At 46.5% G+C, this 26,409-nt stretch overlaps 1 protein-coding gene across 1 annotated transcript; it reads right to left on the minus strand.

The window, feature by feature from the left end:
• Positions 1-24: 24 nt before the first annotated feature.
• LOC128940523 (uncharacterized) lies at positions 25-24,628 on the minus strand. Its single transcript, XM_054281990.1, has 19 exons — positions 24,572-24,628; positions 22,886-22,989; positions 22,375-22,489; positions 20,911-21,085; positions 20,173-20,284; positions 19,097-19,203; positions 18,179-18,305; positions 17,530-17,650; positions 17,182-17,267; positions 16,007-16,131; positions 14,785-14,844; positions 10,941-11,007; positions 9,216-9,310; positions 7,655-7,783; positions 6,102-6,216; positions 5,135-5,272; positions 4,259-4,425; positions 3,744-3,832; positions 25-805 (listed from the first exon to the last, which is right to left on the minus strand). The coding sequence occupies exons 2-19, from the start codon at positions 22,977-22,979 to the stop codon at positions 610-612; spliced, it is 2,118 nt and encodes a 705-aa protein (XP_054137965.1). The 5' UTR covers positions 22,980-22,989; positions 24,572-24,628; the 3' UTR covers positions 25-609.
• Positions 24,629-26,409: the final 1,781 nt, after the last annotated feature.

A 26,409-nucleotide genomic window follows, 5' to 3' on the forward strand; every position in this document is an offset into this window, starting at 1 on the left:
AAGATCAGAGGAAGGCATGTGGAACAAGGGGCTGTCATCTTTTAAAGGCCACCAGCTGGCCCCTGGTCACTCTTCTTTACTTTATCTTGTCTACTTTCTCCAGAGGCATTGGACTTCAGAGCAAGAAGGTGTGGTGTGTGCTGGCTGGCTTGGGAAGATGGATGAGGTTATCCTACAGTGTCATGCTCCTGCCAGCTGCACCCTGCCACAGGCTGTGATCCATGGGACCTCTTGGATAGGAGAGAGTAAGCAGCAAGAGCAGATGTTGCTGCTGGGCCCAGCTGAAGAAACTCTCCTGGTCCTGAAGATCCAGGAGTCAATGACAGAGGAGCCACTGTGATAATGGACAACAGTGACACAAGGTGGAGGAAGAGACAATTCCCTCAATAGAAAATCTAGAAGGCCTGGAGGTCAGAAAACCAGGCGGTCTCCAAGACCAGAAATCAGCTTTTCATTCCACAGGAGTTCCCTGGGTAGGAGCCTCCTTTCTTGAGGGTTTACTCAGGACTGAAGCAGATAAATGTTCTCAAAGCTCAAAACACAGTCCAGTTCCTGAAAACAGGATTGCTGCAAGTGCAATGAGGTGATAGATGAGAAAGGCACAGTGTTCTAGTCCATCTTCCATACCTTTGCCTCTGGCCAGCTCCTGCTCTTGACTTGCTCCTGGCTGACACTGGAAGTGCTGATTTCTGGGGAAATGGGCTCATAGGAACGGAGAGACAAGCTGGCAGCCAGCAGACCCATCCTCACACACGTGCCTGTGTCATGTTTAGCAAGCATCCCTGCAAGGATTCCTGCCATTAAGCTGTGGAGGGAAAGAAAGAAGGTTTTGAACAAGGGGAGAAGGGCTTTAAACCCAGGAATTTGTGAGAGCTTTCATTTGGATCCCAAGCAGCATTTACAGCAGCAGGATGTGTCACACAGGAACGCTGAGGTTACAATGAATGGGTTTTGCTTTTTCTGTATCTATTTTAGAGTTCCAAATAGTGTCATTTATTTGCATTTTTTGCTCTTCTCATCTGAGAAGTTAAGATACTTCCTCTTGTACCACATTTTCTCTTCTCCTCAGTTTTATGAGTGAGGCAGGAGAAAAGAAAAGAGCCTAAGAAGGGAAGGATCTAATTTTCCCCTCCTCTCTAGTTATTTTGTCACTTATCTGCTCTTTGTTGGTGCCTCATTATGTCCTCATTACATTGTTGCCTCCTCTCCCCAAAGGGTTGGATGGGGTGAGAGACAAAGTTTCTGTATCTATGTGAGAGGGACAACAGGCACAGCTGGAAAAAGAAATCCAAAGCTGAAATTACATTGGAAAGTCAGATTTTTGGGAAACATTTGCTATGGTTTTTCATTTGAGATTTCCCAGTAAAAGTGATGTAAATGCAGTGTTTGGGATAGATTGGGAGCAACTCCTCTATTCACAGCAACTACTGTAAAAATGTTGAGAGGGAGGAGAGGACAGAGAAGGGAAAGAGAAATGACAAGACAATCACATTTTAGAGGAAGAAGCAAGGACAGGAAAATGTGATGGCAGGGAGGATTAATAAGTAAATCCATGGGCAAGGTAAAAAGAGCCCTTATTTTGCACTCCACCTAATTACATCAGCATCTTCTTATCTATGACAAAGGCACAGATGATTATGACTTCCACAAAGTGTTCAATCTCTCAACAGCTCCAGGAGCTGAGAGTAAATATTTGGGGGAGCATCCCCTAGCAATGCCATGTGTGTGCAGGCGGTGTTGGGTTGTCATGGCAGCTGGGGGCAAGGAGCAAACAGACCCTGCACAGGTGCTCAGCTCATGGGCAGAGCTCTGGAGCTGCAGGGGAGCCACAGAGTGGAGGGGAGGCATGAGGTGCCCTGGGTCACTGTTTCTGGTTTGCATTATCCCCTGACCAGTGCTTCCAAAGTGGGAAGGTTCATGGGGTCTAAGCTGAGAAAGTGTTACATTTTAGATATTAGGGAAAAATTATTTACAGTGAGAGTGGTGAAACATGAACAGAGAGGTGGTGGATGCCCCCTCCCTGGCTGGATGGGGCTCTGAGCAACCTGATCAACGTGCAGCTGTCCCTGCTCATTGCAGAAGGGTTCACACTAGATGATCACTAAAGGTCCATTCCAACCCAAACCATTCTGTGTTTCTACAATGGCCCTTTGAAAGTGCCACCAGACTGGGCCTGGGACACATAACCAGTTTATAGGCTGTGGAGATGGCTTGTATGGCATTGCAGTGTCCTGGCATTTCCAGTCTGTTTTGGCACTCCAACTCTGTAAAGCAGAGATTCCAGAGTTCAGGGGAGCAGTTGGGATTATTAGGAAGAAAAACCCTGGATGAATAAGGGGGCTTTGAATATTCCCCCACATGGCCTTGGGGACTCTGTGGAGAGGAATTTCCAGACCAATGTTACTTCAGGAATGGGCCCCAAGCTTTCAGATGGGTTTGGAAGGAAAAACAAACTTCCAGGTTCCTTAGTGTAACTCAGTGGAGGTGGTTGGCACAGGTGCATTTTATGTCACCTTCAGTCTTCCCTTGAATTTTAAAAAGGGAAAGGAACCCCTTAGAAGGACATTTCAGTGCCTTAGCCTCTAGAAAACACCTTGTCCTGCAGTAAGGAGTACTTGTGTTTGAGCAGATGGTGCAGAGGGGAGGCTCTGTCCCTGGAGGGGCGGCTGGGGACACCTGCCCAAGGTCGTGAGCAAAGCTGAGCTTTCCTTAGGTCAGACTGACCTCACAACACTCCTCCAGCACCCATTCCTCTGCTGTTATTGCACCTACTGCTCCAAATAACCATTTGGTCTTCTTTGGAGAAGAGCAGCTTGCAGTTGAGTCCGCTCACCTCACAGGTTATCTGAGACACAAACAGCACGTCCTGGTGTTAAGTGGGCTCACCAGCTTGGCAAGAAGTTATTGATTGATTTTAAGTAAAATATTGAGGACTGTCTATGTTTAAAAAAAGCCCAAACAAAAACGTTTTCATTCTGGACACTGAACAGAGAAAAAAATGTTGCTATGTTGAGTTATTGCTAGGCAAGAGTAGAAAGGGAAAAGGAAATATCTGTCACATACAGACTTTTGGTCTGGCCCAAGGCAAAGAAAGGACAAAATCAACCATTGCAACATATGAAGCAAGAAGAAAAAAACAACCAGACTGCTACATATAGTTTGTCAAGTTAACAAGGAGCATAATAAAATATTACTCTGACAGTCTGAGAGTTGATCACTGGGGCTAGGACTAATAGCTGTCATTTCCCACTTCTATGTATGGCATTGTGTGAACAGCCAGGCGAATTATACAGCAGACTCTTTTGAAGCAAGAGCTTCAAAATTGCCAGAGGCAAATGCAGAACCTGATGAAATGCTTTTACAAGGCCATTTTAGCTCTTGAGTGGCAGTTCCACTTCCATTGGAGAAGTGTGGAAGTAAGGCAGTTAGTTAGTAAGACAGCTTTGATGTAAGGTGGTTTACTTTGCTTTTAGCAGCTCAGCCCAGAGTAATTCAGAATTCTTAGACTGCCAGGAAAGGCTTGGATCTTGAAGAAAAGCAAAACCAATAATGGCAAGCCTGGCTTCCAAGATGCTTCGGGGGATAATTTTAGCAAGCTTTGCAAGGAATCACTGCAACCAGCCCTGGTCTCATCCTTAACATCTCTTCCTCAAGCAGCAGTTGCTTTTCCAGTAGAATTTCAAAGGAATCCAATTATGGCCCTTTCACATGCAGCTGGAGAGGACAAATCAGTGAGGATCTACCTGTCGCCAGCTCCTGAGACGTTGACAATCTCCTCCCTGCTGATGGGGATGGCAGGGTAGTGGGCAGCACAGAGCCTGGCAGCAGCAGCCTGTGGGGAGAGGGAAGGGAAGGGAAGTCAGTGGGAATTGCCCAAGCTGGTGAGGCCTGATGTGCCCGATGCCAGATCCGCGGGGATGGCAAAAAAAGAAAAGGCTGGAAAAAAGGCAATAATCTTTTTTCACACTTTGATCATTTAAATGAAGCTTCCTGCAAATGAAGCTCGCGCTCATGAATATTCACACAGCACATTTAATTCTAGCTGACTCCAAACACTGCTGCTAGGAGCCAGCAGCACAGGACAGACAACTCCATTTGCTTTCAGAGCTGTGTGTTCCACCCCCCCAAACACATACATTTCCCAGCAGTGATGCCATGTTTCCCAGGACTGCTGCCACCACACCAGAAATAGCAACAGCGCCATATGGCCCCAGAAAGAAGCAACTGAGAGCTCAGAGCTGGTTTTCCATGCCCTTACCTGTCTGTGAGCTCCTGGATGAAGGGAGATGCTCCCTGCCAGGCTCCTGCCGCACAGGAGGACGCCGTGAGCGCCGAGGGTCACCACCACACACTGCAGGTGGGCCAGCAAAGGGCAGGCCAGGGCCACCGCAGCCTGGACAGCATCCTCCAACCTGGACGGCAGCTCTTCAGAGAGAGGAGAGGGAAAAGTGTGCTCCAGCTGTAAAGGTCCTCAGCCAGCCTGTCTGTGGGCTGGCAGCCTATTTATGAGCACTTCTGCTACTATTTATAGGCACTTCTACTACTATTTATGGGCACTTTTACTACTATTTATGGGCACTTCTGAAATGTGGTTGGTAAAATTTTTCCCTTGATATTATGGGAAACATGGAATTCTCCAGTGTTAGACTTCCACGCTGTACTTCCATACTGAGGAACCCAGTTCTCAAGGGACTAAGCATGTGTCTGTAGGGATCAAAAAGCTGTCTTGAAGCATGGCTCCCTTGTTTCAATGCTGTTGGATTTCCATCTGCATTTGGTGGGGTGTGTCATTCCTGCAAAGGGTGGTACTGCTGGGACAGGTGCCCTCTGAGCCCCAAGCTCCAGGGACACATTGACAAACCAGATATTACTCATGTTTAGGTGATGAAGTGAGGCAAATGGGAGCTCTGGTTTTGGGCAAGGAGCCACCCCAGGCCGACTGTGGTCCCTGCTGGGTCGTCAATCCATGCAGCCCAGACAGAGATGGCAGTGAGGTGCAAGATACCATGAGCACTTACGAATCCCCACTATGCTATAACCCAGTTTGCCTGCATTAGAGACTGAAGCAGAAAATGCTCTTCTTCAGGATCTAGGTTATCTAAAAGTCTGACTGATCCTCCTGAGTGTTCAATACCTGCTGGCACAGGGTTCCCGAGGGTCCGATTTATTGCTCTCAGCTCTTGCAGGTTGGGGGAAATGTATGTGAGTGCTTTCCAGCTGTCTGAGAGGAATGGCTTAGAGGCCTTGTTCTCATCTGTTGGCTCATAGCACACTTCAAAACAACAATGCAATTGGTTAGTGAATTAATTCATTAGTGGTTCATCTCTGTGTCAGAGCAGGATGCAGTGGAGAACACTTAGCATAATCTGCACAACTAGAGTTACACCTTTAAATCATGAGTTACACCTTTAAATCATGAGTTACACCTTTAAATCATGACTTATACCTTTAAATTATGAGATACTCCCCCAAACTTGGGACAAGGTCTCCCAAGCTTTCCTTCTCAGTGTCCAGCAATGAGACAGCTGCTTCTGGCTCTGGATGATATAACAGACCCCAGTTTTGTTCCTCCAATTAGCTGGGTTTGGAGCCTCTGCCAGGTTTTTAGACCACTGTGTCCTTCTTTGGGATTTGCTTTTGAAAAGGAAGGTGTAACTCCAAACGTTTAGGAAGCTTTGTGAAAGGTCCCCAGCATACCAGTGGAGGGGGGGCACTTATTTTATGGGATTGGAAGAGAATTCCTCTCAAAAGATGCTTTAGTGCTTTTTCTGAGAAGCAAACTATATTGCTGCTCAAACTGGCAGAAGTGCTCAAATTGCCTCTTGCACTGAGATTAAAAGCTCAGAGAGCAGCATTCCCTGGCCTTCTGGCAGTGCTCAAGGGCTTTACCAACTATGCCTCAGGAAATGTGGTTCAGCTGCAGAAAGAGGAAAACTGCAGAGAAATCCAAAATGTTTTTCCCATCTGAAGCAGAGTGGCAGAGTACAGAAAGGGGTGCTGAATAACCCAGCATGTCAGACAGTCAGTGGTTATCTGCAGCAAGCAGCAGGGATGTGCCTGGACTGTCTTGCACACATGCTGTGAGGGCAAGCTCTCCTTACCTGCTAGCTGGTGCTCTCTGGCTACTTGGCAGACGTACTGAATAGTGGAGAGAGGCACATTTCCATCAATGCAAACAAGTGGGGCCTGACACAGCTTCTCCTTGAACTGGGACACCTAGTTAAAATCCAGGACACACAGGAAAGACAGCCTGAGTCATTGCAGAGGGACAAAATCATTGCTAGCCAGACTTCATGTAGGATTCTGACTTGTATTCCAGCCTTTAGGTGCAGGCATCAACCTAAAAGAGTGATTCCCTAAGGAAAATGGATTTTTCCATCTGCCTCATCTCTTCCCCTTTCCCTGCTCCTGGTCATTGAGGGCTGGACTCAACTGGCAGAGCCCCTCCAGCAGAGGAAGATAATTGCTGATGGAGCACTGCAGGGAAATGGAATGCTGCTGTTTAAGGCCCCTGCAGGATTCCCTGGGCCATGCCCCGCTCACTGTGTGTGCCATTGGATGCCCTCTCTGCACAGTGCCCCTAAGAGGCTGCTCAGCAGAGTGTTTGACTCCTGGGTCCCCCTGAACCCACAGGGATGGGGTTCAGGGGAACAGTGGGACAGTGGAGCAGGGAGCTGCTTTCTCTCCTCTGGCTCTCTGAGGTTGCACAGCCACTTGCTGGGATGCCAGGCCAGGGCTATGGGCACTGGGGCAGCATCCCCCATGTCTCTGCCAGCCCTGGGGGGAACAGGGGCTGCCAAAATGCACTTTGCAGCGCAAGACTGCTTCAGAATTTCCACTGATCACAGCTGCTCTGTAAAGCTCAGGAGAATTAATCCCTCATCTAATGGTTTTCTGTGCCAAGGCTTTGGGGAGGCAGGGTGAGGATGGAAGTGGGAGTAATAACCAGATTTTTCCCTAGGAAAGCTCCACCTCATGGAGATGCCACTGGTGAGTAAATTGCACTTAACTTCCATGTTGCTGTCAGTCATGAAGCACAAGCTTTTGTTCTGTCAATAAAAGAAGGGGGGTGCAGTGGTGGGGCTTTCACTGAATTACTCTTTAATCACTGCTGCCATTATGCTTCCCTGATGTTTTTGAATGTTTGGATGTGCTGAGCAACAGTTTCTGTTGATACAACTCAGTGTGTAGAAACAACAGGGATGGTAGGGAGGGGATGGAACAGGAAAATTTGCTTTAACCAGTGTTCTGTCCACTTTTTTTTTCTGGTTTTCCCTAAAGGAAGAAAAATGGGTTAGAGTTATACAGGTTGATGTTTTGCTGGCTTTAGGATGCAAAATTATAAGCTAGCTTGGACAAGTTAATGAAGAGGATTGTGGCCTACATATCATGGATGATGGTAGTGGTGATATTTATAAACCAGAAACAGATAAAAACTCCATCTGGGTCAGCAGTAATAGAAGGCTCTGGTGGCTTGTTATTGGCTCTGGTGGCTTGTTATGCTGCTGTGCCAGTGGCAGTGACCAGGGTTAACCTCAGCATCCCCCATGCCCTCTGCACCCATTCCCCCCGCACAAACGTCACCAGTGGCCTCTTGTCACAGGCCCACACTCTTTCTCATAAGAAAAGCTCATAACTGTGAGGGAATGCATACATATTGCTCTGTTATCTGCTGGTGGATGTCCATGTCTCCCAAGCCAAGGCTGAGCTCCCCAGCACTGCTGATCACGGCACAGTAAGTGGCTGTGCTCTCCCCCTCCAGCCGAAGGACGCCGCTCATGTCCTGCAACAGGGAGGACAGGCACAAACTGAGCACATTCCTGTTCCCTGCCACCCTCAGCTCACCCTTTCTGTGCCAGCTCACTGCTCTCCCTTGGGATAAGCAGCCTGGCAGGGCTATCTCAGTCTAGGCAATGCTAGGCAAGAGAAGAGTGGTCTGCAGCCCTGCCTGCACCAGTCACCTGTTCTCACAGCTGGTGTGGGATGGCATCTCCTGGTGGCACTCTGCAGACAGCAGTGACTTGTGTTGGCCACCTCACTGACTGCCCAGCCTGGTTCTGAGCACACCCTGGAGCCATTCCTGCAGCTGTGGGGCAGAGAGCTGTGGGCTGTCCTTCCTTTGGGGCTCCTGGCAATGATCTGCTTAAGGAACACAGGGCATATCTTGGAAAGAACATGTGGATGGAGAAATGTATCTATCTCAGGGGCTGACAGGGAAGCTAGAGTTTTTAGGGAAAGGTTCCTCTCCAGCACTGATGGGAATGTGTTTCATTACAGGCAAGGATTGCTTGGTGGGGCCAGCAACTCCACCTTCCCTTGGGACACTGCTCACTTGGATGGCACAAACTGCTGCGTAGAGAAGAGATTATAGAGCAGCCGTGGTGAAGCCTTTATAACCCAAAATAGAGTTCATATTCTCATTTCTTCATTTGCCAAGTCAGGCTGCCAGAACCAAGGCCCCATTGGCTCTGTTTGGATCATGAGGGCACTAATGATAGTCAGTGACCCTGACCAGCCTCACCTGGGGGCTGCACTCACACCCTGCCTTGCCTTCAGTCCTGCCTTTTCTCCATGGAGCTGCCTGCTGGGCTGGTGATATTCTGCCTTGCTGTCCTGGGGAGCTCCTGCTGCTCCAGCTCCCTGGGCTGTGCACAAGCTGCTGCTGGAGTCAGGCATCTCCCTATGCACAGGTAAGTGTGCATGCAGCTGTGTAGAGAATCCTCTCCTCTGAGCTGGGGAGGTGTCCAACCTGCAATTCCAGCATCACATTTTCTCTGTCTTGGCCTTTAACTAAACCAGGTTGATTTTGGCAATGCTTTGTGTGTCCTCAGGTTCAAGGTTTGCATATTTCTTGCTATGCTTAACCTTCACTAGAATTGTAAGTGCTTGCTCCTGATTTACCTCTACCTCCTCCCAAGCATCACTTTCTGGAGCTGAATTCAGAGCCCATGGTTAAAGAGCCCATAATTCAAACTTAAAGACTCCATGAATTCAGAGCCCATAATTCAAACTTAAAGACTCCAAAACACACCTAGCCTGTGTTTTGGAGGTGGTTCCTTGCCTTCTAATTGTCTGCAGCTAAAGAAGCACTGAATTATTCCCACTCTTAGCCTGATGGAAGGTGGCTCTGATGCCTGCCAGGGCTGGGAAGAATTTTCCCTCTGTGTGATGTCATCTCCTCCAAGTTTCTGAGGTGCTGCTTCTGTGACACATACCATGTGGTGGCAGTAGTGCAGGACAGACTCTAAATGCTCATCCTTCCCCACGGCTGATAAAAGGAGAGGAGCTTGTCCAAGACGGCTTAAACAGTCTAAAAAGCAAATGGAAACAAAAGCTGTGAACAAATCCACCAGAGTACTCTGAGCACAGTGACAGCTGCTGCAGCATGGGTGGCTCTGGGAAAGCCCTCTCCTGAAAAAATTAATGCTCATCAGTCCTTGCCTGGAAGGATGTTCAAGATGAAATGGAGCTGCAGCTGCAGTAAATGACTGCTCAGGGCTGAGTGAGGTGTCCTACAGAGAGCTGAACCAGCACCCTGAAATTTAGGATTCTTTGGAACATCTGGGAGTGGAGGAAGAGAGGGGGAAGCAAATTCTGCTCTTTTCTGGCATCATCTCCTCCTTTACCATCACAGGCATGTGGGTTTTCCCACGCTGCTTCTGAGCACAGCATTTTCTGGTGCTGGCCCTCCCACACTGCTGTTCCCACCATGGTATCTTACTAGAAACACTGAATCTGAGTGTGTTAATGGGAAACCCTTCCTCCTCTCCTTTCAAGTTACCACACATTGTACCTCCGTGGGTGGTGTGGGTATTTGGGGGGATTTTTCCACTCAAGCTTCTTCATTAGTGATTTGAAGTGACAGTAGATATGCGTTAGGAGATTGGGAAATGTCTGAAAGCTGGAATACTCCTAAAATCTTTTTGTAATCTGTCCCTGTTAACTTCAGTACAAGAATACTATTCTTGTTCAGTACCAGAATACTGGTCTGCTGCTGCTTGTGGTGGAGCCACAGGTGCTGTGTGCTCCTTTCCCATGGACAGGACTGTAGCCTCTCTTCTTCTGCAGTAACTCCTGTATAAGAATGTGGTTTTTGTTGATAGAGTGGCAAAACTATTTTTTGGTTTCTTAAAAAAGAAAAAAGCTTAAAAGATTTTTGTTTTCAATTAAGTAAAAAATTAGCTCATAAAACCTAAAAAATTTTACTTCAAACTTAGATAGCCAATTAAACAAAAGCTAAAAAGTCTCACCTAAGCAATTTACTGAAAAAAAGAGAACAAAGAAACTCATTACTTTTGTAGAGTGCTTTACCAAGAGCACAAAGCTCCCGCACCTAACTCAGTTTTTCTTTGTACAAAGTTTTGTTATTTTGCCTTTTATCAAAACTTTTCTGTTTCTAACACTACCACAAAAGCCATCCTACTAATTTTATGCCTTCTAAAGTAGCTAAGCTGTCTTAAATGTAATATTAATTTCCAAGAGCTTATAAGACCTAGCTCAACAAAACCATATATCACTCCTGTACCCCAGTTCCTTTTGTCCATGGGATGTGGAACTGTGAAACATCAGTTTGGAACTGTGATTATTCCCTTCCTTTTCTTGCTCTAAGCATACTTCTGTTGTGTCTACATCCTAGCATGAATTAAATCTGTGGCTGCTCAGCAGTCATTGGAGATACTGATGCTTATTTACTTTGATTCAGGGTTACTGTACCATGTGCTAGTTAACTTCATATTTGTGGACCTTCCTTTTCCTGATCTCAACTCCCTCCACTCTTATTTCTTGGAAAGGGCTCTGCCTTTTCCAGGCAGTGTGCCCACAAGTACATTGCCTCATGTGTCCCAGATCTTGTCAGCATTCCCCCTGTCCTGCTGTGGGAGGAGTCCCAAAGGGCAGACCACAGCTGGCATGCACCAGCAGGCAAACCCAGCACCAGGCACCTGCCAGGTTCCTTCCAACACCGCCAAAGGCTCGTCTCACTCTTCCAGCATTTGTTTGCCCACCGCCCTGGAAGAAAGAAGAGTTCATTGGCAAAACTGGGAGGCTGCTTGGCATAGTTGCTAAGTCTCCATTATCATCTGAAACATAGGTCAGCAATCAGAGGGAGCACAGGGCATCCAGCTCACACATTGAGGGCAATACAAACTTCTAGAGCCGTCTATGGACTTCTGTTTGATGACCAAGGCCTGCTTTCAAGGAGGAGATCATGATCTCCCCATGAATTGCTAGTTTGGTCTTACTTGCTAAGACCTCCTAGAGTGGCTAATGAGTGTTTCAGTCAGTGCGAGCAGCCCTCTGAATTCACCTGCCCACAACAACCTGTGACTCCAAAGTTGCTGGGGCTCTGCCTTCCAGGCCACTCAGCTCCCACCTTAAGCAGTTTGTGTGAGCTATTTATTTATTTATTTATTTCCCTCTTTAAATGTAAAATGAGATTTGTTATCTTTGCCTGTGCTGCCTCTGTACTTTATTCATGGAAGGATCTGTTTCAGAGACTGAAGAGTTTTTCACGGACCCATTGCTTCCCAAACATCTCCCTCATTAAGAATACCCTTCTTTCCCATATGTGCAGCTACCAAGTTCTTTTCTCTTGCCTCTGCCCTCCACTCCTCTGTCCCTCTGCCCTTCTGTCACAGACAAATTGTCAGAACACAGGCAGTCGCTCACCCATCTCATTCTAATTCTTCTGCCAGAAGAATTACACCAGTTATACTCAGATCAATTTGGGCTTCATCTGACTATCAAATGGTTTTAGAGATCTTGTTTCATAAAATCCTGAAAACTATTTTCCATCTCTGAAGACAGAGATCCCTGTAAGCAGGAGCTTCTGGCCCAGTCCCTCTGCCCTACACCAGCCCAGGTGCACAGGAACACCCCTGCACACAACATTTGCCTTGCTTGTGGACACCACTATCCATTCTAACCAAGAACATGTCTTGCCAGCTCACTGTAAGGAATATTCTACTCCCAACAATCCCTGTGCTTGGGCATTCTCAAAATTCATTCTGAAGCTCCCCAAGGATTCTTTTTTCCCCTTGTGCAGCTGCACATCTGTTCTTTGCACACAATGCTTTCTCCTGCATCCAGCCCTGGGAGAGGCTGCTCTCCCAGCTAAATATGATCTTCTATTTCTCTCATCTTCAGGCTCTTTTTTTTAGCTCTGACTCTCCCCAGTTCTGTAGTCTGTAAAATCTGGTGTTAATTTTTGATACCTTTCCTTTTCTGCCTGGCAGTTCTCCAAGCCCTAAACTGTCCAGGCCACCTGAGCAGAACTGCCTCTATATAAGCAACCAACCGATGGCCTTTGTTCATCTGTGCCCTGCTTGTCACTCCTCACCAAATGCAAATGTCACTCCCTGCCAAATGCCCCTCCCTTGCCTTTGCTTGTGCTCCCTGGGAATTGCCGCCGGCGCTGTTGGGAATGAGGATATTTCCATCTGCAACTGTATCCTGTGGAGAGTTGCAGATTTCAAAAGCAAAGTGAGTTTGGCTATTTTAATTCTGAAGCTCACTCTGTAATATAGGCAGCCAAGGGGGGAAAAACCAAACCTCAGCACCCCAAAATACAAAGCAAGGGTGCTTTTTTAGGAGAGTCAAACAACATGGCTTTGAGCATTGGTCCCTATTTCAGTCTTTAAAGAGGGTGCTGTGCCATCAGCTATAAGCACAAACTGTGGTTTATGTAGTTCCATTATCTGTGGTTTAAAACTGATGCCTGCAGGAATGGTGAGTATACTCATTATCTCCTTTTGCTGCCTGGCATGCTGATTCTCTCTCTCAGTTCCCCATACATCCCAGAGTCAGAGCTTCTGGGTGTCTTTTTTATGCCAAGCCTTGCCCTAAGAGCAGACGTAGCAGCCTCTGCTCAGGGATCCAGCTGTGGGTGACCTCTCCTGTTGTACAATCCCACAGGGCCTAAAAAAATGAAGATGCTAAAGCTCTCTTTAAAGTAGCAGGTGGGTACAGTGAGAGAGAAGCCAGCAGCTGGCTCTTAAAGAAAAGTAAATGAGTGGCTCTTGTCACACCTTGCCAACTCAGTTGTAACTGAGTGGTATCCAAATATCCCTTCTTGGGCTTGGGTGGGGCTGGCCCAGATGAAAGAATTTAGGTGAAAATGTGCTTGCTAAAAGTGATCCGAAATGAGGCTGGGCTGATGCTTTCTGGCAAAGTATCAGAGAATTGAGGAAGTCTCTGGAACCTTCTTCCATGTCCTAAGAGGTTTGAACTCTTAATGTGAAAATGAGACTCTGCTCAGCTTCTGGCTATCCTGAGAGAATGATAACCATAATGGTTTTTCCAGCAACTTTCTCTGAGCAAAATTGTTCATCCTTCTCAGCAGGTCAGATAGTTACATATTAAGCATTTAGCTTCTGAGTAGCCTTGGGAGCCATGTGGGAATGACAACCAGGTCAGAGCACAGCTGCTTTCCTGCTGAGACAGCAGAGGAGGGAGTGGTACCCAGGGCTCTGCAACAAATCCAGCAGGCACAAAGGCAGGACCTGCTGGGTGTGGAGCCCTTTGATAAAATCTGCCTTTAAAAAGCCAAAACAGTGATACTGAGAGAGGCTTTTCCTCTGTGCCCAACCACAGTAGCAGTCAGCAGGAGCTTTCTGGCTGGCAGTTCCCAAATCCTCCTTGGCTTGGCAGACCCAGCCATGATGCACCACGAGCTCTGGGGCTCACTAAAGGCAGAAGGGTGGCTAACACCTCACTTTTTAATGCAACATTAAAAGCCCCCTTTTTCCCTGGTCAGCTGCTCCCAGCAGGACCTACACTGGTCCTTGGCCCCCTCACCATGCTATGGGTGCTCCAGAAATCTGCACTCATGTCTGACATGCCAAGGAATGCCTGTCTTTCCTTGGACACAGCTCAGCTCCTTGCCTGCTGGCTGAGTGTAGGCTGGGCATGGTATTGGTTACATCACAGCTGAAGCAGCTGAACTCTTGCTTTTGCAAGCTTTCATAACTGATGCCACAGCATATTTCACCCTTGACCATTGTAACGTTGCTTGGCCCCTGCATCATTAAATAGCCAAATTCCAAATTCCTTACAGACAGCTTCCCCAGCACATTTCCCCTATCTCACTGAGAGGTCTCCACAGGCTCTCCCATCTGATGGCAGAAGCTTCCTGCCTTGGCTATCATCACAGAGTAATTTGAGACACCAGAGAAGTTTAGAGCAAGCTTCATCACCTCAATCTGCAGTACTTGGTACAGCTTGACAAAAGTTGTACAGGCCATGCAAACAGCTGAACAGCTGTCATTTGCATGGGGAACTCCCAGGTTTGGCCCATTTTAGCTTCTTGTTCAACCCAAATTGAGACAAATGGTAACATTTAAAATGTTCTATTTTTTAAAGCCATCTGTGGGGTTCTTTTTTCCTTTTTTTGTTGGTTTTTGTGTGTGTGTATGAGACTCAAATCCTTCATGAGTACTCTGCACAGAGACTCTTGCTCCTATTTGTGCTGCTTCCCATAGTTGAGACAGTCTCAGACAGCCAGAGATGGGTTGCTGGGGGTTTCCCCACTATGGTTGTATGAATGATACATTGCTTTGTCCCTCTCTTGAGTGGTGATGGTGATTTTCACCTTGGGGACAGAGCAGGTCAGTATATGTCACTCCATTATCCATCTAAACAACACCCCGACCATGCCTAAGTGTGTGCATGCACACATGTGGATATAATCCAGGTATAACACCTTCCCCCCAACCCCTGTGGCTTGGCACTCCTGTAAAAGCAGCTGGAAATACACTGGTGCTGGGAAAACTGCTACAGATACAGTACCAGGATCTCAGGGTTCTGTGCCTTGGCTATAAAGTCAACGTTGATACCGCCAATCACCACCTTTAAGAGGGAAGAAAGAGGTAAAAAGTGGTTGGAAGTGCTTCAGGAAAAGGTTTCCAAATCTTCTTTGCTTTGCCTAGTCACTTTTCCCACCCTCTTGAAAGCTCTCTCATTTACAGTGTAATGGCCAGTGCTTCTTTTGAATAGTCAGAGGCAGGTTTGTGCAATCCCAATCAGAAATAATCAAAACCTCTTCTCTTTGTTGTTTTCTGAATTATGCCTCAGCCATCCCATGGCAGGTGGGATGTTGCAGTGGACACACAGGGATGCTGATGGTTTCTCTGTACACCAGGCCTCAGAAACATTCAAGCACTGGTGTGCAAAAAAGCAAAGAAATGGGAAAAAGTGGGCAGGGAAATGCAGTAATTTCTTGCAAGCTCCCAGGAGAAATTGCCATACCCAGTGACACTTTACAGATCACTTCTTTTATTGTCCTACAAAGCCAGAATAAGCAGTTTAGCTCCACAAACAGGAAGTTTCCAAATTCTTTGGGGACATACAGATGTTTTTTCTCATCAAATGCTGGGTTATTGCCTCTGGAGTCACTGCCCTCTTTTATGTTGACAAATCACACTGAAAATGGGTTTTAGAAAACCTTTTATGTCTCTAAAGACCATCTACAAGAGATTTCCTGCAAGTTACATGGCACAGACAAAATCCAAGAGAGAGAAGAGAGTATTAGGAGTATAGTAGATCTTGTTTGGGATGTGCTGTAACTCTTGTGATTTTGTCAGTCATGAGCAGGAGGCCAAGAAAAAGAGATATTTATGGCTCAGCAGCTCAAAATATCTCTCCCCACCCTCTTCCAGGTCTATTCCTGTAGTCACAAGTTCCCTGGTACTAAGAGCTGCAGAGATGAAGCTGTACATAGGGACTCAGTAAAAGGTGAAAAGGTGATTCAAGTTCTAATGGCCTTGATGGTCTAAGACTTAATGAGATCAGGCCATTGTCACTGTCTATTCCTTGTAAATGTGGATAAGGGGAGGAGGAGAAGACACTTATCTTTCAAGAATAACAAGGAAAACTAAAGGGAGAATGTCTGACAGTGTGAAGGAGAATGGTTGGCTCCTGGCTGAGTCATCTCTTACTTTTGGGAACAGATATAAATTTATCATGTGCTGTCAGCAGAGAGGCATCATGTGGAGGCCAGCAGAGGACTCACTGGTTGGGGTGCACTCATGTCCTTTTGCCCAGGCTGGCTCCTCTTCCTCCTGGCTTTCTGCAGTTTGCTGAGGGCCACTGCAATGCAGCTGCCCACTCTGGCATTGTTCTGGATCAGTGCAAGGTCTGTTGGGCGTTTCTTTGAGGAAAATTAAAAATACCAGCGAGCCTGACCCGTTAGAAGCTTATGTAGGAACTGTTTAGAGGGAGAAAGCAGGAAATACATGCTGGGACTTGATAGGTTTGATCCCCCACACCATAATCCTTTGGGGACAAGTATAGTAGGTTGCAATGCTGCATGAAAACCCAGATTTTTCCTTTTTCTTAATTTTTAAAAAATTCACCTTCCTCCCTCAGTGTCCACAGAGAGGAAGCCTGACTTTGATAGGTGGGGAATAGAAGCAAAGACTTCACAGAGAAAAGAGAAGCTGAAGTATTTAAATTACAGCAGAGAGCCTAAAAACCTTAGAGGACCTTGGTCAGCTTTTCCAGAAAGAGATACCAACTGAGATTTTGCCAAGTCACTAGAAGCAATTTTTTTAGCAAACTGCTCTGGGAGCAGAGTATCAGAGCTTTTGAAAGCCCTACTTTGTGGCTGCATATAGGTTTTACACCCAAAAATGCCATTCTGCCCTGATTGGTCAGGTCTCCTAGAGGGCTGGCAGCAGAGCCTGGATGTGAATCTGGCTCTCCCAGATCCTGCACTGGCATCCCAGCCTGTACCTCTGCTTTCTCTTGGCTGTGCAGCAGGATTCCTGCTCACCCAGGGGTGTTTGTCCTCCAGGTTTCTCTTTCTCTGTACCCCCAGGGAGGGTTGGATAATGTGTGATGTGCAGCACAGAGCTCTGGGAAGCCCAGGGACCTTCCAATGTGCAACCCCAGCACAGACAACAGCATCCAGAGATTCCATCACAGAGCAGGCAAGCTCCAGGGTGAGATGTGAGGGACTTTCTTGGGCTCTGGACCAGCTGCCATCTGTGCTGCCCTCCAGTTTTTAATGTAAAAGGGGATGAAGGCAGTAAGGATGTGCCTAAAAAATCAGGATGCAGACACTGAAGTGTTTGCTCCTTGCTAGACCATCAAAAAAGTGACAGTGTTTCCTACCAGGCACTATCAGAAGAGACAGAAAATACACTGGAGGACTTTCTTTTTCCCCCCTGTTTAGTAAGAGGATACTAGAGTCCAACGATTTCCCATCAGTTAACTCTGTGAGCTTCTGTAACAAAAAGGGGGTCACATCCTTGCCTGTGATTCCTTTGGACCTGCAAGTATAAAGAAAATGCCCACAGATGAGCTGAAATAGCATCAGAGGAGCAGCACTGTAGCCAGCAGACACTTTATCTCCATAACCACATACCATAACAAGTCCTGTAAACAAGCTTTGGGCTAGATAAAGGTACAGTTGAAAATAAGTTCTGGGCTCACCCATGCCTGAGGTTAAGCTCCTGCAGCAGTGTCCCTGGATTTGTTTACTCCCCCAAGCCCACGGGCTGAGCAAAGGCAAAGGCTTAGGTTGCTTCTCACCTGGCTTGGCTGAGAGCTTGCTGGATGGCCTCCTCAATGACCTGGCCCTGGGCAGCTCGCTCCTGGGGACAGGGCACTGCTATCAGCACCCCACTGCCCAGCCCCAGCCCCAGAGCACTGTCTGCAAGAGGATGGCAACACTGTTAGTGGCACTGCTTGGAGGGAGAAGTCAGGGGCTGAAGGGAAAGGACAGAGGAGAGTGGGCACAAGGTGGAGGAAGCCTCAGAGCTCAAGCTCCAGTTCTTAGCTGACCCAAGATCAGGACCTTTTCCAGCTACCCAACCAATTCACATCTGCCAATTTCTTTTGAGTCTGTCTGCACAGTAAAAGGGGCAAAGGCTTTCTTTTTTTAAACTGATTTTCCTTCTGTCCACATATTATTACATGCTGCCTCCACTTCAGGTGGAATAAACCACAAATGAGCATGCCAAGCTGGCTGCAGCTGGCTTGCAGTTTCACTTGCTGCAAAGACTGGATTTCTCTGCTGCTGTATTTTCAAAGCACTTTTGATGCAGGGATGGGGGAGGTGGGATGGCACAGTTTATCAGGGCAAATTTTTCTGCAGACTTAAAGCAAGTGCCTCATCCAGGGTAATTCTTGTGTCCCTCCTTCCCAGGACCTTACATGGCCTTTGCCATCTGAAACACACCAATGAGTTTAGCTGCCTCCTCTTCATCCTGGACATGGTATGGTGCTTGGAAGCCACTCTGGCGGGAGAAGAAGGCTGGGAACTCCCTTGATTCTCCAAAGGCAGCCACACACACACCCTGGGTCTCCTGCAGCAGTGGAGGTGAGACAAACAGGTGATCAGTGGAGGGAAACTAAAGATTGAGTCTTTTTCTTTCTACCCAGAAAGAAACTGCCTTCCTTTGGCACAGGTCATGGTTATTTTTGTACATCCCTATTCTATTCTATCCTCCCTCCAAGAGCCAGACATGGTAAGTGGCTGGATCAGATCTGGCTCACTGAGGCAGAGGAGGCATGTGCATCCTTTGTGTGTGCTTGGAGCTGATCCAAAGGCATGCAGCTGTCATTGGCACCATCCTGAGCCCAAGACAATACCCTGGGACCTGAAGACACATCGTGAACTGACAGGATATAAATGAGTTCAGCTTGCTATTGAGAAATATCACTGTTGGCTGTCATCTAAAGTGCTGGCCCTGGTCGTTTCCAACATGCCAAACCTTAAAAGGTGACTGCTGAAAAGCATCTGATTCCCTTTTTAATTCTGAATTTAATTTAGTGTTTGATGGATCTAGCTTCCCTGATCCATCAGTTTCTCGGAGCATCATCCCAGAAAAGCAAATCTAATGCCAAAGAAAAAGGACATGGATAGCACTACCTTTGACCTCAGCTGGAGCAGCTGCTGGAACAGCCCCTTGGACATGGATGGATTTCTGTTAGGGAGCAGCCAAGTGCTTGTACAGCCCCAGGACTACAGAACTGTAAATATGGCTTCACATCCTCTCAGCAGCAATTTCTGAAAACCTTTGGTTTAGGACCCATCCCAATGCCACTGTGCCCAAAGAACATTATCTGCTTTGACACCACAGCCCGTGCTACCTACCAGATATTCCAGTGTCCTGCCAATATCCAGGATAGACTTGGCTCCTGCAGATACAACAGCCACCGGTGTTCGTCCTAGCTCTGTCAGGTCAGCACTCACATCCAGAGCTGCCAAGGGACAAGCAGCACTGAGTTGGTGATTGTCTTGTACTCCAGGCTGGTGAGCTCTGACCTCCTAAAAAGCCACCTATGCCCAGGATGCCACTGCCTGACTTGAAAATTGCTTTGATCCACGAGCAAATATTAAAGGTTTAGCTCATGACACTAGGTGTTGAGATTGAAAGAGATATTGACAAAAAGAAGGCACATGGCTAAGGGCAGAGGTGCAGCCTTGCACTCCATGTCTTGGTTCTTTGATCACATTGATAAAGAGCATGCAAAAATTTGGTAGAAAAGAAAGAAAAAGGTGTTGTAGGGCAAGGATGAGGTACAAGGAGATGCAATATCATTGAAATAGATTTTGAGTTTGGAGCTGACAATGCTTGCAAAATAAAAGAAAGTAGCACAGAAGAACCTCAGGAAACTCCCTTGTCTGGAATTTATATCACATCTAAAGGGATTGCATGCAACAGGGCACTGCACTTGGGCTGTGCTGGAAATAGATATGGCTGAGAAGAGAGAAAGCACCTAAAAGCCACAAACTGTACAGCCAAGACTGGGCCATCTTCCAGAGAGGAGAACACACCTCTAACACAGAGCACACTCTTTTGTGGCAAGGCTCTTCTTCTCCTCAGCTGAGAGAGCTGATAACAACACTGTGCTTGGCAGCCAGTATCAGGTTATCCAGGCATTACAAAGAGGCAGAGGTGCAGTCAGCTCCTGTTGCACCAAACAATATCAACATAACCCCGTGTAAGCAAAGGAGAAAGAGAAACCTCCACCCCCTTAACAACTGTGCAGGGCTCAAGAGGAATACTTGGGGACATCAGGGAGAAAGCAACCCTAGCTGGATCAAGAAGAATGTTAACTTTATTCTTCTGAACTGTTACTGTAGGACAGGCTGGGGAAAAGGAAAAAGAGGGAATTGAATGGAACTGTAGCAACAGAGTGAAAAGTAGAATGCATTGATGTTCTTACTGTTCTCCCCATCCCGATGGACACCTCCAATGCCACCTGAGACAAACACAGGGATTCCTGCTTTGTGTGCCACAATCATTGTTCCGGACACGGTGGTGCCACCAGACAAGCCCTGTTGGGGAACAACCAGTCACAGTCAGCACCCAGGGTGACATGGAGGAGCAGCCACAGCTGTGGGCTATGAGCAGCTCAGAAATCCTAACACAAATACTCCTTTAGCCCAAAAGCAGAGGAATTCACTTAGGAGCTGGACTCTATAATCCTTGTGGGTCCCTTCCAACTCAGAATATTCTGTGAATCATCTGCTGTCCCTGCCATATAAGCTGTTCTTGCCCTGACAGCAGAGGCCTTTGCTGTCCTGGGTGTTCCACAGGCAGCTAGTGGCACCTTTAGCTGCCACTTTAAGCCTGGAATGGCCTAAGTGTCACATAGTTGACATGCAATGACAGAATGTCCTATCATGCCAATAAGAATATTCTTAGCCAAGTGCCCATGGCTTGCCAGCAGAACCAGAATGACTTTTCAGGAGCCCTATTTAATGTATGTCATTCCCTTACCCTGCTCGATTTTGAGTCCATTTAGGGCCACTTTTGTGTTTACCATAGGATACCACCTTCCATGATATTTTTGAGAGGTTTAAAACCCACCTGGCATGAAGCTGGAGAGCACAATACTGTTGCTAGAAAAGCAGCTATACTTTACTAGGAAAGACCCCACTAGGAAGTTTGCACACCATACCTGGCTGAGGACGAAAGGAAAATCCCTGCGAGACACTTTGACTGCATTTTTACTGCTTGCCAGGAACTCCAGCTCCTCATCTGTGAGTCCCACGTGGATCTGGCCCCTTAAAATACCTACAGTGGCTGGCACTGCTCCATTTGTTCTTACAATTTCTTCCACCTCTCTGGCCATGCTGAAATAAGACAAACAAGACAATAATCACAAAATTATGGATGGAAACAATCAGGCAAGAAAACTGTCATGTTTGATGGGCATCATTCACAGTTCTACAGTTCTTGTGGTTTCAGCTACATGCTGTTCTTCTTGTATCTGCCTCGTGGCAGAAATCCTTGCCCTTGAACTTGCAGAAGCAAAGAGCTCCCATTTTCAAGGATGGCAATGCCCAAGCTCTGTCCTTTATTTTTGAGAAAAATCATTTGGTTTACAAGCGAATCTGGTTGTACAAATACTACTTAAAATCCTGCTTGTCAAAATAGGAGTTTTCTTTATCTTTCACCTGTTATTTCTCTGACATAACAGACTTTCACAGAAACCCCAGCTAGTTCAAGTCCTGCTCAATTGACCAGGATATATTTTTCATAATACAGTCAGTGAGATACAGAGTAACAACAGTGCCAAAAATCTGCTGCCTTAGGGTACTCCAGGACTGCAGACTAAGCTTAAGTTTAGCAGATTTTGTACTTGATCATTCATACAGTATCTTTTTTAGGAGCAGCTTCTTCTCCCTTTCTGAGCTATCTGGACATATGCTTGGCAATCTTTACCTACTGAAACTACCTCTTCTCAAAAATCGAGATTTTAGAGCTTCATTTTAAGAGAGAATGTCAGCAGAATAATGGCCAGGTAAAAAGCAAGATGGAAAATCAATACCAAAACATTTCTGTGCTTTCTGGAAGTAAGGATGGAGGGGAGAGTGCAACGATTTCTGGCACTGTAACTCCATGAAACACGAGTCTACTGAAAATTGATAAATAAAGAGTAGAGGAGGGGGGTTCCATGCAGGGTACAGAAGACAGTGAGAAGGGACCAGGAGCTCTCACAGTAGCTGCTCTGAGTGGGCTAAGGAACAGACTTCATTATTGTGTTTCAATCCTTTTTGCATTACAAAAGATACAGGAAAAGAAACTGCAGAATGTTTTCAATGTCTGTACAAACTGTGCAGCTGAAAAGCTGATAGCTCTCTTTTAGATCAAGTGGTGACATCATCTGCTGCTCTATTTTAAAGGAAGCCAGAAATTTAAGGTGTTGGATAAGGAGAAAACTAAGCTCTCTGTATTTGTCCTTAAAAGTCCAAATACAATTGTTTTACCCTTGAGCTCACAGCCTGCATGCCTAACAACCTGACATTTCCATTTGCTCTTGCAACAGCTTTGCCTTGACCAAGAACACTGATAGCAGTCCAGTAAGTTATGTGCTTCATTCTTACAACTTCACTGAATGAGGAACATCAACATCCACCACCTCAAATTCAGGGGATGGGCCATGCCATGTGTAATGATGGTGCTTTCCAAGGCTACCACGGGTCTGCCCTCCACCAGAGCCTCCTGCACAGAGGGATGGATCCTGACATAACCACCTGGGGATAAACACACAAGAGTGAGTTATTTGTGTGGGTATTCGCAGTAACTACTGAGCTGTTTTATAAAAAGCAAACTGTCGTCATCACAACAAATTTATCCCCCTCTTCAGCTGCTCTTTGGGGTGAATTTACAAATTACTTCAAGAAGACTAGATCTGTGTTTTACGTAAGTGAAATGTGTGGAAAACATCTCAACTATTAACATGAATGATAATCCTCATCACCATCACTGAAGGATCCTCTGCCACCACTTTTGCAGTTCTATGGTTACTGTTATTCCACTTGAACATTATTGTGAACAAACTGAGCCCTGCAACCACGCCTAAAGATGGAAATATGTTTTAGAAGAGTGGAAGCACCAAGGCTGCCATAGGAACTCAGTGCACTACTCACCATGCAGAAGTCTTCTCACCTGGGTGGCCCCACGTGCCATGGAGGACACCTGTCTTCCCAGGCTGAGGGTTATCTTCCTAATCATCTTGTGCATATGGAATCTTCTGAGATAACAGAGGTCAGGTGAAAAGGAAAGATATAATTTAGCAATGATGTGACCCTAAGAAGCTAAAAATCTCATTTCTTGCCTTAACTTTGGAAGGTAGACAGCACTTTGCCTAAGAGATGGCCTGGAATCTCCTGGAGTTTTGAGCATGAGCCAGAGTGGCAAAACAAAATTTTAAGCTGCAGAAATGGAGTTGGAAGGGGTCACCTGACCCATTAATGCTGGGCTGAAATAGTGGTGGAGCAGAGGAAAGGATGAGGAGTAACAAACCAGGGAGAATTCTGAAGCAGAAAACCTTTTAAATTCCAAAGTGACCTGCTGCTGATAGATGTCAGGCCCAGCCACTGCTGCCTCCAACGTGAAGGGTCACAAGGAGGAATCTACAAGGCAGAATAGAGCTATAGGGATAGGAACCTGTTTTCTGCCAGTGTCTAGGAGAAAATAAGGAGCTCAAAAAGGAGCTGAGAACTGACAAACCAGACTGGAACTGCGAGGAGGAGAGAGCAGCTTTCCCTAGAGCTGGGAGTGCTTTATGCAGGCTCATGTTACATCATCCTTTTTAGCACAGTGCCTTGGAAGCAGAGTGGCAATTCAGCCCCAGCAACAAACTCCAGAACTCCTCTGGTCTCTTAGCAACTCCTTTTCACTCTAATTAAATTCACTCCCAAACAGAGAAAGAGGGGGAGAGAGCTGTAAATGTTAAGAGAGTGGTCTGGTCTGGGCCTCAAGGCAGTTGCACTCAATGCCTGGCTGCTTCACATACTTTTTCTGGGCTTTTGGCCATATGCCTCCAGTCTCCCTGTTTTCCTCACCCCTTCACTAGGAGGAAAGGATTCCCTTCTTCAGTCCTTTGTGCCTATTGTTAATTCAGATGGCAAATTAATTAAAAAACAGTACTGTGTTCATGTTACAGTTAGCAGAACATGGCTCTGCTCTCAGAACAGCGTGTGGCACTTCAGCTATATGGAAAATTCTTATACCTTATTCTTAATTCTTAACCCAGGGAGATCAACTAGACACAATACACACCTGACTGAAACACTAAAATTTTCCACTTTCCAAATCTTTTTCGTGCTAAGCTCAGCAGCTTGAGCAGTTCATGGGTTCACACAAATGTTCTGGTATGGCTGTGTGTGTGCCTACACACCCCTCACTCTCTGGGGCAAAGTCTGCTTCAGAATAAACTCATTAAGCCAACAGCGTTACGCCAGGGATCGGCTGAGCTGCTCGAGTTGTGCTCTGAATTTTAACAACTCCCCAAACTCAGAAGCACAACAGCAAGGCGTGCCCAAGCTGTAGTGGCCAGTGGATAAAAACCAGCTGGTCACCACCTGAAACCCAGCAGGGCTGAGCTGATATTCACGGGAAGCTCAGCCAACATCCAGCCTGAGCCGCCTCAAAGATTATTGTAGCTTGGCAAGTTTTGCTGCAAGCCCCACACAACCTTTAGCCTGGTAACCAAACTTTGCACACTCCCAGTGCACGTTTCAGGCAGCTGCAGCACGGACCTGCTCTCCTCCCGCCTCCCCTGTGCCCCACGCTGTATCTGAGCTCATGGAGCAATGCCTGGTGTCTCTTACCTCTGCTGTCTGTCTGTCTCATGCAGGGAGGCTGGGTGGGCACTGGAGCAGTGCCTGGGCAGCCCTGGGAGGAGGAGGAGGGGGGGATGTGCTGGCCAGAACTCCTGGCCAAGGGAATCTATTTATGATTAACCGCAGGCACAGCTGAGCTCCACAACTGCTGCCTGCCCAGGGTGCAGGGGGCCGCTTCACGGCAGGGCCAGGAAAGCTTCTGTGATTATTTTTGTTCATGCAGAGCCAGATTTCCCCCTTGCTCTTTAAAAGACTTTTCTCATTTTTCAGATTCCTTTCCTGTTAGATTTTTTTTTAAATCAGTGAATTCTTTGCTCGCTAAAACAATGCCTTTGCAGACTGAGCCCCTTTGTGCTTATTCCTAAAAAGCAGAGGAATCACATTCATGCCTCCTCCACAGCTTTGCCAAATGCAGCTGTTAAAGCTCTTTCTTCCCAGGGTGAGAGCTCTACCCAGCTCTTGGCCTCTCCAGCAAGGAAAGCTGTAGGTCTAAAGACAGCTGTGGCCACATTTTTTATGATGCAGATACCTGGCTACACCCAGAACATGAGTTGAGTTCACAGCAAAAACTATTGAGTCTCCTCTTATAATGACAATCCATTCTAGGATTTGAACAAGGACTGTGAAATTAATGTTTGTCCCCTCCTAAAAAAAAATTATACTTTGATATCTAATGCACTGGTATGGTACATGTTTCTGTTTTATATTCTGCAGAAAATATCACAGCTGAGATTTAGACGGCCATGAAGGAACTGATTTACAGGTTAAAAGACAGACATGATTCTGTGCAGCTTCCATGCAGAACATAAAGCTAGCTGAAGTAAATACTAACATATTGCTGAAGTAATCAGGGTCAGAGAACTGATTTTACTGCAATCCATTAATCAGGAAATTGTAAAACATAAGTTGTTAAAGCAGTATTTGCACTTTACACTCGTCCCTTTCAAAAGAAATTTCTCGCAACTTCTGTTTAACCCAGCAGTAAAAAAATTGCGTCTTATTTTCTACATCCTTCCAGTCTCTTCAACTAAACACATCCAAGGAAACTTCAAACAAAGCTTGCTGAGTTACAAAGACAATCTGCCTCTGACTTCTGCTACCCAGTCTGGAGGGAATTTAATTGCAGGGATGATAGATTGCACCCTCAGATACCATAAATGGATGTCGAAGATTTTGTGAACATTATGTTCTTCCTGGGAGGATGGGTAGCCAGATGTACTGGAAAGAAAATGTGTAGGTAAAATAACATTTTTTTTAAAAATACACACAAATTATAATGACACAGTTTTATTTTCCATTAAATCTATTTGGAAAGACTGCAGGTCTTCCAACTTTGGAATATGCGCCCCATCAGTTCAATATTTTTGAGGAATCTATCTGGACCATCACGTTTTTGACATACTCTCAGGGAAGATGCCTTAGTAACCAAGCTGGCCACTCAGTTTCCAATTCTCAACATCATCTCAAGGTGATCTTGAGCAGTGGTCACCCAAGTCCAGCCTGGTAAGTCAGGGGTAAGGATGTTTTTCTTGATTTGTCATTTTTCCCCTTAAATCCAGTAGAAAATCAGCCTGTTGGATTTTTAGCTCATCTTTCCAACATGAGCCTGTGAGTCTCTGTGACAAAATGGGGCAGGTCAAACGGGTCTCTGAGGGCACCACTGCAGCCTTGTGCTTATCCCAGCTCTGGAACTGCTCCCAGCAGGCTTCTGCAGGGTGAGATATGGCTGACAACAGCAATGATGGGGTTTGGAAGGAGCCAGCAGGGGACTGGCAGCAGAGAAAGCCCTGGAGGGGAGCTGGAGACAGGTTTGTGTGTGTGGGGCA

Source organism: Melozone crissalis, unplaced genomic scaffold, assembly GCF_028551555.1.
Source record: "Melozone crissalis strain CALT ecotype California unplaced genomic scaffold, PUWL_Pcris_2 ptg000033l_1, whole genome shotgun sequence".
NCBI classification, from domain to species: Eukaryota; Metazoa; Chordata; class Aves; order Passeriformes; family Passerellidae; genus Melozone; species Melozone crissalis.